Below are 12,462 nucleotides of genomic sequence, written 5' to 3'. Positions count from 1 at the left end.
ATAAGTTGTGTTGTCCCAATCTGGTCTCGTATTTGTTGTATTTCAATTAAGTTGAGTTTAAATTCACAAAATTAGCCTTAATTATAAAAAAAATGAATCAGTTGAGTACAAACAAACTTCATATGAAGAATGTTAAAAGGAGACCAAAGGTTATGATAACAAGGAAAAGAAACAAGGGAGATTCTACTAAGTGTAAAAATTAAGAACTAATGTCCTTAAAAAAAATTATTTGGATTATTTAATGTTCATTTTGTTAGTTTACGAGTCCTTCTCTTGGTGGGATTAAGTGTGTGATTGGATTGGGGAGTGGATGTGTGAGGATTTGAGGGGGTGGATGTGTGAGGATGTAAGAAGGAAGTGTGAAGAAAATGATGTTGTTTGGATTGAAGTATGTTAGAGTGAATGCGTGAGGAAAGTTTATCGGAGTTGGTGAGTGATATGATGGTTGTGAGGGAGTTTTTTTATTTTTTTAAATTGTTAAATGTTACTTTGTAAATTTATCCTTGCCTATTAAATTTTTTTAACAATGAAATGAGTTATTTTTATTTAAAATAAACAACTTTTACATATTTCGTAGATTTAAAAATTAAAATTATAAAATAAATATATATTAAATATAAATATATATAATTTAAAAATTATAATTAGAAAAAAATGTATTCAACAAATTAAATAAAAAAACTTCAAATAATTTCTTAAAATATTAAACATGCATTATAAAATTAGAAAATACATAAAAAATAAATTAAAAAATAAATCTTGTATAAATAAAAATTAATATTTTTTATTATTAAAAAACCTATAGTAATGGAAAAAATATAACGTAATTAATAATAGAAAATAATTTCATAAAAAACTATTATCAAATAAATTACTAACTCATAAACATAATAATTATAAAAATAAATAAATAAAAAGAGAACTTCAAATAATTTCTTAAAATATTAAATATATACTATAAAATTAGAAAATAAATCATATCTTATATAAATTAAAAAAAATACTATTTTTTAATATTAAAAACCCTTGCAGATGAATGAGGGTAAATTCGATAATAACACATGCTGATGTGGTTTTCCCTCTACATCTCTTCATTTTGAGGAGAGAGAATATTTACTATATATCCTCTCCTCCTCTTCTCTGCAAAACTCTGGATCTAAACCATTGATATCCTCTCACTTCTTTCCTTGTGAATAGTACACCCATAGAAACAAACAGAACCTAAGAGTAAAATGACTACTAACGTGACATATGATTCAAAGTATAATTTCTCTCACTCTTATCCCACATTTTTTTTAATTGGATTTTTTTTTTGTTCAAATTGTTGAAAAAGAGTCTTGTGTTGGATTTTACTAGCAGAAAAAAGATGATAAATATGGTACTAATAGATGGAGGAAGTCTAATGATGTTTTTGTTAATCCTGCTATAATGGAATTTCTTGTTTATTTCACCGATGAATTTTGGTCCATGGTGTTGATGTTGAAAGAAAAAAGGAAAGTTTTGGCTTTTGAGAGAATAAAAAAAATGTTGGAATGAAGTCTCTCTACACATTGCCTTAGATATTTTTTGAGGAAACTAAACTATCCTAAACTTAGAAACAAGCATAATGATTTGTACGATGACGGGATAAATAAAAGTGTTAGAGATTTAAGTTTATTTGTAAAAAGATTTCAAAGGTAAAGGGTTTAGATGCAAATAGTGGAATATTTAAATATATTTTCATACTGTTATTAAGATGAGTGTTAAGAAGGATTCTTCACTTAGTTTAACCACGATCAGGTGTTAGTGAATGATAAGATGTGTAGGAGAATTTTTTATTTTTAAAAAATATTTGTAATTTTATAAATTTGTTTGTGTTTTATAAATATTTAAATAATAAAATATGAGTTACTTAGTATTATAAGAAATAAAAATAAATTTTCTATTATAATAAAATTTTTAATATTTAAAATTGTAAAAATATTTAAAAAATAATTAACAATCCAATGTCTTATGGATTAGAATTATGATTTGGGTGTAAGTTTTATTCTTATGGCACTTAAAGATTTTGGGTTTGGGTATGGGAGTTAGGGTTATGATTACCATTATAACTAATTATAATACACGAAAACCTATTTTTATAAATAAAATAAATAATATTAAAATAATATTCCTAAAATAATAACAATTATACAATCAAATATCTCATTTAAAAAAATATAAATAATTTATTAAATAAAATGATACTTATGTATATGTATCACATATGAAACATAACAAACAAGTTACTTAAGTTAGTTTAGATATGAATGATACCCTTAATCAAGAAATAAAATAATAATTAACTATAAAAAATAATATTTATTACTTATAATTACTAAAGGACGAAATTCCATCTGAATGTAGTTGGTATGTATCATTCATCTCTAATTGGTGTCTTGAACCCTTGGTATGTATGCATTTAGTTTAGTTTTATGTAAAAGGTCGATTCTTGAGTTTCTTTTATTATTGGTAGAGATGAGATAGACAATAAGAGGTCTTTTAGTTGATATGTAGATGGAAAAGTTCTTTGGAAGAATCATTTTGTTGTATAAGGATTAGATCACCCTTAAAGTGACATCATTTAATTTTATTGCTATTTGCTAAAAAAAATGTATCATTCATCTCAAATCTTCTTCAAGTATTGTTACATCTTTAAACCTTTTTTTGAATTAGGGGTTCCACTGTTAGCAAGAAAGGAAGAGTGAGAGTGATGATTGTTTGTTTCAGTATGAATGTGAGCAAGTGAGAGTGCTTTATTCACTTCCTCTCTTAGATGAGTGGATTTCAAAGGAAAGTCACATTAACTAGAGGGAATTGACTTGAGTTCTATTTTTCATTAATCATAACCGATTACCATTATGTTTCAACGTAACCAATAATCGATTATCCATACAATTATTTTTTTTACCATAATCAATTATCCAAATTGATTATCCATGCATTTATTTTCTGGCCATAATATATTATTCTTGAAATTATTTTTTAACCATAATCGATTATCTAAATTAATTGTCCATACATTTATTTTTTTGGTCATAATCGATTATCCATGGAGTTATTCTGTGACAATAATTAACTATACATTAACGTATAATTGATAATATATTATATATATAATAAATTATATAATATACTATTGATAGTTGTCGTTTTGTTATCAAATTAAGATGATTACAATGTATACTTGTTTAACGCTAGAGAGATGATAATATAATTGTGAAAAGATGACCCCAAGTGATTTTCCAACGAATCCAATAATTAGTAAATCAGTGTTTAGAATATATATTTCAGCATGAAAAATTAGTTAGTCATAACAATAAAGATAAAAAGGGTTGAGATTGTTTAACATAAAATATAAAAGAGATTTAAAAAACTAATAAAAAGTGATAGATCCCCAAGTTCTTCCACTAATGAATTGCTTACAGGTTCTCTAAAGATTATTTCTTTCTTAATGTACAAAGAGAGCTAAACCAGATTGAATATGTGTCAATTTGATTCAACTTGAAACTCACTAGTAAAACATACGTCTATTATTTTAACAGTATTCACTTTGTTCCATGTGTATACTTATCTTCTCTCTCTTGAATCATGCGCCAATGAAATTAATTAGAACAATATGATGTTCCCAAGAAATTAATTAGAATAATGTGAGCTAACTAAAAAACCAAAACTTAAGATAAGGAAGACTCTAAATCTTGCATTCAAATATAACGTTTAACAAAAACCAGTCTTTCAAAAGATTTACAAAGGAACTACACTGAGTAATTACAAAAGAATCAAAGAGGTTTAACCTTTCACGCGGAGACAAAACAAAAGAACTACAAAGAATAAAAGAAACTAAGAAAACTCTATGAAGTTCCCCCCTTTCTCTTTCTAATTATGTTTATGAGATATTATAGATTTTATTTTCTTCTTCTTCTCCTCAAATTTTGTTTTCGATTTTAATTCAAGAAAACAACTTGAATTTTTGCATATTTAATCTATTTGTAAAGATAGATACTTCTTTCAAACTAATCTAAACAACATAAAATTAGCACACCAAAATAAATTCATTATATGAATATAAATTAAAATAATAAATTTATTTATTATTATAATTTAATAATTTATAATTAAAACTCTTGAGTGTAGCCGAGAAAAAAAGAAGACATGTGTTATTTGTGAAAGCTTAGAATTAAAGTGACATAAAAAATGAGAAGATGGGAGGTGGAAGTGGGGACCTTGTCCATATCTTGTTGCTGCTTGAACTCTAGAAATGGTGGTCTACCATACCAGTGTTTGCTTAAAGCTGCTAGTGACACATGCATGGAGGAACAATCCAGTGTCTGGCTTTATCACCACAATCTCATCCATCATCATTTTCATGTGTGTATGCGTGGGACTCTTATCTTTTTTTTCTCGTGCTCTTCCAGAGAATGTATCATTAGCAACATGGCATGAGGTAGTGGTGGTGGAGCCCTATGCCATCAAATATCATGGGATGGGACTCCTTACCCTTCATCTACACCTCTATTATCCCATCAACACTGCTTTACTTTCCCATCTTAAACACCATTCTTCTGCTAACTTACATTTCATCCCTTTCATTCTTCTATATCTCTCTTCAGAGCCACATCACTTCCCAATTTCCAATCTCAAATCACGTTCATTTTCACTGCTTTTCACCAAAACAAAATATATCTCAATCTAGTTTTTTTTTTTTACTAAAATAGGATAATTTTGTAAGTTAATTTATAGAGTACACCCCTACGTAGCATAGGGTAAAACTTATAATGTGTCTATCACTAAATATGCAGCAACAGCATCCGAATCAACTTTAGACGCTAAATTTAAGCCATTTTAATATCCTATACCATACACTAATAAGAATAACTTAACCAAAAATATCAAATACTTTATTCATGAGCATTTTGTGCACCAGGTTTTTATTAAGAAAAGGTTTTACGGTTTCAGTTCATATGGTATATTTGAATTAGTTTATCTGTAAAGCATGATCACACTCCACCAACTGAAAATTAAGAATAGTAAGCATTGACTTATAAAAGTGGAAGCGGAGAAAAAAAAGTTAATGGTGGTGGTGATGGAATTTATTCGATTCTTTTCTTGAGTCCGAAGAAGAAGGCACATAATTCCCTAACACGCATTTCAACCTAGTTTTGACTTGGTTCCACCAAAACATTTTGGAACATTTCCCTAGCTTTACTTTTTTTCTATCTGGTGTGTTTGGGGGTTCCGTGCGACTAAAGCTTTCAGAAGTTTGACGCTATCATAGGAACAAATTGAAGGCTTGACATCAGACGCATATTTTGTTGTTGTGTTCCACAGAAAAAAGTTTGTGGGTGACGACATGTGTGCACTCATGCCATACAACTGCCCGTGTCTGGTTTCTCACCATTTGTCGTGTTTTTATTTGGCTGCCATCCAGAATGATTTTCGTGGAGGCTGTCTTCCTCTAAAATAATATTTAACCAAAATCTTTTCAATGAATTCGGTGGGGGCGTAACAAAACGCCAAAGATTATGCTCACCAAAAATATTATTATTTTATAACAATGCTAATAAACTATTACTCTTCTATTATTACGTCAGAGATTGTGTTGGGTCACAACAATGGAAATAAGGTTTCGGTCTATTACAAGTCAACGCAGGGGACGATCAAGAGAAACATATTTATAAACTACCTTCACTTATTCATATTCATAACTGTTGTTTAAGATTCTTTTAATATGTAATCATTTTTAAAACATATTTTTTTGAATTCAATTATAAGTAAAAGAAAGCTTAGTATAATCAAATATAAATAAATTTTAACTATTTTTTATATCTTATTTAACAATAGCGTTCCAAAAATATCTTTCAGTTAATTGAAATTAAATTTCTTTCTTAAAATAATTCCGTGAAGAAATAAATTATTTAGATGCGATTAATAGAATTAAATTATGTTAACTTCTCTTCTGAAGTATTAGTAAATTTTGCTTAAACTTAATAAATTTCTTATTTACCGTTTTTCATCTATACTCTACAATAAATGCATGATAACTTTGTTTTTCATTTTCACTATGATAGATGTATAAATTGATTAAATTCCAAGTAAAAAGTAGTAGTATGACTGAAACATAGAGAAATAAGTACATTTTTTTTTTATTTCAAAAAATTCAACACTTTTATATCAATACAAAAATAGTCAAATACTCCTAATGGCTAAAAATATGACTGAAACTAATATTTGGGATCTTCTAAATCTAACTTATTTATTATTTATATGATAGACAAGTAATTTCGAACAAAATTTAATTAACAAACATTAGTTTGATACAGTTTTTCATTACAATATTAGCAATTAAGTTTGAATCTAAAATATTGTATAGTTCAGTTGCATAGTTACTTTCGAAATTGGGTGTGTGTATATATATATATATATATATATATATATATATATATATATATATATAATTCAATAAAACTATTACTACGTATGTCTCTGTATCAATACGCAGATGATCTTAGACGCAATATGATATGTATAGCGTTTGAATAAGAAAAAAGGTCCAATTTCGAAAGCAACTAAGCAACTAAATTTAGCATATTGTGTTTTTCACCTGAACAAGTTATTTGAGTTAATATAGATATATATTAAAATATTTTACATAAACAAATTGTTGAAATATTTTATGTTACCAACATGCACAAGTATGCATATGCATGATTTGCAGATATGATATGCATTTTTGTTTTTCAATATTTTCAAATAGTTTAATAAATTTGAGGAGAGTAATAGTTTAAATAACTTAAAAAATAAAATAAAAAAATAAAACATATCCTGTATTCATTTGACGGGGGCACAAATATTCTTAGACAGAAAGATAAATGATTTGTTTGTTTCAGCCTTGAAGGCTGGAAGCCCATTTAGGCCTGGAATAGGCAATAGGTCTTAAAACTCTAAAGCCCATACAGAGAAAAATATAAGACTAATGTATCCATTTTTGGGTCTAATTATTGCAGCGTGTTTAGTTCAAAAATTACTACTATTAACAACTAATTAATGTGATAATTCTCCTTTAATCCTTCTTAATCTGTTAATCAAGACAAGCGTTTGATGATGGACCATATGTAACAATGGTAATGCGGGTTTGTGGATAAATTTGTATAAGAAAAATTTTGAAAAAAAATTACATGCAAATTGTAACAATAATTTTATTTATTATTATTATTATTATTATTTTAATCTATTTCACATTTTTTCCTACAGGGTGACTGGTAGCCTAGCTAGAGTTATAGTACAGAGATGAGTAATATTTGTACATAATCTTATAGCTGTACAATTGTCGATAAACTAAATGAATGCATTCACCATTCAAATCAATGACAATTAAAGTCCGAAAGAGATATTAATTAGTTGACTTTAATATATTAAGGGTGGGGCTGCTTCTAGAAAAATCAAGGTTTCTAGAGGTTTTCTTTATTTGAATTATTTCATAAAATGTATATTATTAATTTAAATTGTTAAATAATAGTTTGATATGAGAGAGAGATTAACTCACTTTGATATGAGTTATAGAAGAATAATATCCTAGAGGATTACTTATATATATTATAATGTTTTACATGACTAAACTTGATTAAATTGAATCGTGATAAGCGCTTTTAACCTGCAATTTGTGTAGCTAGCCAGCAATAAATATTTTGTGGGTTAATTTAATTGTGTGAGGTTATAAACATGATTGGTTTAACTTGAATATTGATAGAGGTATCACTTGCTAATCTATTTTCTTAAATCAATTCCATTCAATAATCAAAACTCAACTCCAATATATCTGACTCTACTGAATATGCTGGACCACGATAACATTTTGGTAACGTGTATAGAATTGCCTAATCTAATTAGATCGGTCATTTATTTCAATTATTGTGAGTTAGGTCCGGGTAAATTATAGATGATTAGACTTGACTTTAATTTTGAATTTAATACCACATTTGGAAAAAAAAATTATCATCTTATTAATTTCTTTTATCACTTAAAGAAAGTCTAGTTGATGATAAATCAATGATTATTATTTTTGTTAAACTTTTTGAAAGAAAAAGTATGCCTACCATTCATTTTTTTTTATCAGCAATAAAATAATAAATAAATGAAAACCATTTGAGAAGTGATGGTTCAATCCTTATGCAAAATACACAAAAATCAACTTTTAAGAAATACCACCAAACTAACTAACAAAAACCCTACCCGCATTAAAAAAATTTTTAAAAAAAAATCAAGAAACCATCATCTTCACATTAAGGTTCCAAACACCAATTAGAATATATTATAGGATGGTATCACTTCACTTCACTCCCCTACATAATGTTTAATTTTTTTTTTCAAGAAAGAAAATAATAATGTATATTCATAAATAAATTGGTATAGTTCCCCTGTTCACTTTGTTCTTTAATACTCACCTTAAATTCCCTGTTCACTTTGTTTATTTAATAATCACTATTTCATTTATTCGTTGAGGAAAAAAAAAACAGGCTAATAACCAATATACATTCTATATATTTGTTTCACAATGCTATTTATCTTTAGAGCATATGGTTCTGTGCTTCTACCTCCCAATTTTTTTGTTATGTTGTCCCATTCATCGTCATTATTATCTGCTCGAGAACGAAGTTCTTGTCTCAATCTAATTTGAAGAGTACATTGTGTGCATGAGTACCATCTTCCCTGTTAGTCTGAAATCACTTAATTAAAGCCTCTAATGCAATGGCCTACATTAATCCTGCATAATATGGACCTCAATTACTCCTCTCATTCATAATGGACCTCAGTTTAATTCTATTTATATACATAGATAATATACATAATTTAATATTTTATAATTCGAATTCAGAAGATATATATTTATAAAATATCTTTCTACTTTCAACTAATTGTAACTTTTTTAGCAAAATTTCATTAAAAAAAACATAAAGATTATAACTCATAAAAACGTTACCAAACTAAATTCTTAACTTAAAAAAAACAAAGAACAAGATCAACACATAAAAAAACAAAAAAAACATGTAAGGCTTCTTGATATAGTACACGACTTCTACAAAATTATAATAAAAAAAAATAAAAGTGTCTATTACGTAATATATATTAAAAATTACATTATATTAGTAAAAAACTATATTTTTTACTAATCAACAACTCAAAAACATCACTTAATCCAACTTATACTAATTTAAGACCAATATAAATAATCTTATTTAGTAATATTTTGGGCAGTCACTGATTAATTAGTCGTTTTTTTAGGATGATGTATCTTGGTGAAGAAGCCATTGTCGATATGGGACTTTGCCTTAAGGTAGTATCGTGGAGATATGGTATAGTTGGTGATTAGTTATCGTTGGTGTATCCTTGAATATTAGGTTTTCCTGGTTAGCCCTTTTGATCTAGTCTGAGTTGCATGAATAATCGTCTGGTAAACTCACATCAAAGTTCGCCTCATTACTTATCCAACCTCCAAGACACACTACCTCGCTACATGACCCATCATAATAAGGCTGTCTCATGCATGAGTCTCGATCCGTTGGTTACCCATTGCAGACAACCTAAGAGGTCGCCAAACCCTGGATTAATTAATTATCTTCCCTGTGGGTGTTAGCTTAGGTTATACTTTAACTTATTAGGTTTTAAGAAAGAATGGGTGTGAGAAAAATACGGTAAAAGTAAAGGTGTGAGAATATCTAAATCGTTGTTATGTATCTCTTGAATTGAAAAGTATAGACGAAATGTCCCCTCTCACCATAAGACAGCATGAGTCCAAACCCTGATTAGGTTCCTATTGTGTGCAAGAGATTATCTAGATTCCCTACGCCATCTTACAGATACATATATACCCTTTCAGCATGCTCATTTGCTTTGTGTGAAATATATGGGTATTGTTTCCAATGTCAAGTATCTGAAAAGATACATGCATAAATTAAAGCAGCAATATTCTGTGCATGGACCAAAGTTTCTCGGAAGAACCAATAGATAGAAAAATGTTGAACACATATAAGCACCAAATCACCCACATACATTAAATCATTAACCACCTAAAACCAAGTAAATACTCCCCCTCTCTTCTATACCACATTATACCAAATGTACCCAATATATTCCCATTCTCCCTATCCAAACCCAAAATCATTGCAAAGTTAACAAAATTGAAACCAATACTAGTTCCTTTCTTCAAGGACTAAATCCGCTACCCCACCTGGCTGAAACAGCTAATACATTACAAAATAAGAAAAAAGAGATGTCATTGCGTATATACATAGCAAAATGAAAGACCAACTAGCATTGCTCAACTATGGAGAACACTGCTTGACGAGGTGGCAGCAACTGTGAGATGATGAGAGAAGAGGATCCGAGGTTCCTCTCAGAGCAATATATGCAATTTTTTCTCAACCTTGACATATAAAAATAACAGGCTGAAGAGTAATTATATATTTTTGCAGGATGCAGCTGACATGATCGCTCCGATCCAAACTCCTCTCACCTTTAGCTTTCCCATTTTTCACAAGTATCACCTTTCCTCCTTCTTCAATAAATTTTTTATGTAATTGAGTAAACCAAACCCATTTTACCCCAAGAGAAGAAAAAAAAAAGTAGCAGTAACAACACAGAAGGGGGAGACAAACTTGAAAAACATGTTTCTTGATTCGATTGGGTAATATTTTCTAGATCAGAGAAGTGACTGAAGAACCGATATTAGCAGCTTGATCGCTCCAAACACCCAAAGCTGTTGCTGAATTATTCCAATAAAGCGAAGGATCGTACATGCCCACATGCTGGATCTGGTTTTGACAAGCACCATTCCACTCCAACCTGTTGTTTTGTCCTAATTCTACTTTCACATCTTTTAAAGCTACCATCCCTGCCTCACTGTTATCACTAGACATTTGCAACTGCTCTAGTGGGGTTAAGCCTAAGCCATGCTGGAAAGTGTTGCTATCAACACCATCTTTCAATCCACAACCGATGAACTTGTGTTGAAGAAAAGTAGAGCTCAACAGGGAAGACATAGCTGGAGTAGTGGATGTAGAACTTGAAGAGGAACCAAAGATGGAATTATAACTTGAAAGAAGCGCGTTATTTGAACCAAACCCGTTTCTAAAACTGTTATTCTCACTAGCTTCATTGGATGAAAAACCTAATCCAAGGGCATTATTCAGCTGAAGATCAAACCTGGAAGTGGAGATTCTGGAACCAAACCTAGGGACGAGTGGAAGATTCACATCGGTGGAGCTACTCGGTAACCCATAAAACAAAGAGGTTGAAGCAGTGTCGATCTGGGGTTGCGAAGCAGCAGTGAGAGCAGAAGAATTAGAAGAAGAAGCAGTTTCAATGGCAGCAGAAGAAGAGATTGTTATTGGACGCTTGAGACGCTTGTTTTTTCTGCACCCCCCACCAACAGGAACGTTCCTGAGGGTTCCACCTCTTGTCCAATAGCGCTTGCAGGCTTTGCAGAAGTGTCGAGGCTGAGACAAACTGTAGTTGTTGTAGTAGCAGAACTTAGTGTTTGATGAGTCACAACGCGGGCACTTGAGGCTTTGTTGTTGCAGCTGCTGCTGCAAAACCTCTTGATCTGCTTTTTCCATTACCTTACTATTCTTACTTCCACTGAACGAACCCATCAACACCTTCTCATCATCCACCTGATAACATATTACTCGAGGGTAAGCAAAATTGATAAAAATAAAATATGGAGGAAAAGAAAAGGAAGATCCCGTTTAAGGTGTGATATTCTCTTCCAAAAGCTAAGCAACAAAATTGCACTGCTCATGTATTCGTCTAATAAGTGTGTTTGTGTGTGTTAGAAGAAGAGAGAGAAATGAACCTGTGGCCATTGGTTGGTCGTTGGAGGGATGACTACCATTTTCTCACAGTTACCCGACATTTTGCTGCTTCCAAGGAATCCTTGAAAACAAAGAGTAAACAGACAAAGAACAGATATGAGACTCGCTTCAAGGTTTCAAATAGTAATGTAGTGAGAGTTTTAGAAGAGACTCAGAAGCTGAAAACTTCAAGTTGTCGATCACCACATACCAACATCAACCTAATTATTTATCTACTGTAGGATAATATATATATTAATTAAATTGGTTTTGCACTTTTACTAACCATTCTTATAAAAAGTAATCCAGATTTTTTTCTTTATTAAAAACCACCGCATGCAACGCATTAATACTATTAAATATTATATTTTTAATATTCTTTCATTTTTAATTTTCAGACCCTAAAGGATAATGCTCAGGTTGTAAAATTGATACTAGAATTATATTAATGACTTTGATAAAAAGAAAAATTGTCAAGTTCATGTCATGACCTACGTGACGAGTTTGATTTATATTAGAATTCAAAATTAAGATTATTATTATTATAGTTAAATAGTTATAGTTTTTTCACATTTCAATTTTTATATCATCTTGC

At 29.6% G+C, this 12,462-nt stretch overlaps 1 protein-coding gene across 2 annotated transcripts; it reads right to left on the bottom strand.

Moving 5' to 3' along the window:
- Positions 1-10,000: 10,000 nt before the first annotated feature.
- LOC137832567 (dof zinc finger protein DOF1.4) lies at positions 10,001-12,114 on the bottom strand. Of its 2 annotated transcripts, XM_068640790.2 has the most exons (3): positions 12,040-12,085; positions 11,870-11,949; positions 10,001-11,687 (listed from the first exon to the last, which is right to left on the bottom strand). In XM_068640790.2, exons 2-3 carry the CDS (start codon positions 11,927-11,929, stop codon positions 10,710-10,712), a joined length of 1,038 nt encoding a protein of 345 aa, XP_068496891.1. In that variant the 5' UTR covers positions 11,930-11,949; positions 12,040-12,085; the 3' UTR covers positions 10,001-10,709. The 2 variants fall into 2 exon arrangements, with proteins under 2 accessions (XP_068496891.1, XP_090159145.1); XM_090303019.1 differs by having other exon boundaries at positions 11,870-12,114.
- Between the last annotated feature and the right edge of the window lie 348 nt (positions 12,115-12,462).

Source organism: Phaseolus vulgaris, chromosome 6 (genome assembly GCF_051622355.1).
Source record: "Phaseolus vulgaris cultivar YP4 chromosome 6, ASM5162235v1, whole genome shotgun sequence".
NCBI classification, from domain to species: domain Eukaryota; kingdom Viridiplantae; phylum Streptophyta; class Magnoliopsida; order Fabales; family Fabaceae; genus Phaseolus; species Phaseolus vulgaris.
The sequence above is the reverse complement of the archived record's forward strand: the minus strand, read 5'-3'. Positions and strand labels throughout refer to the sequence as shown.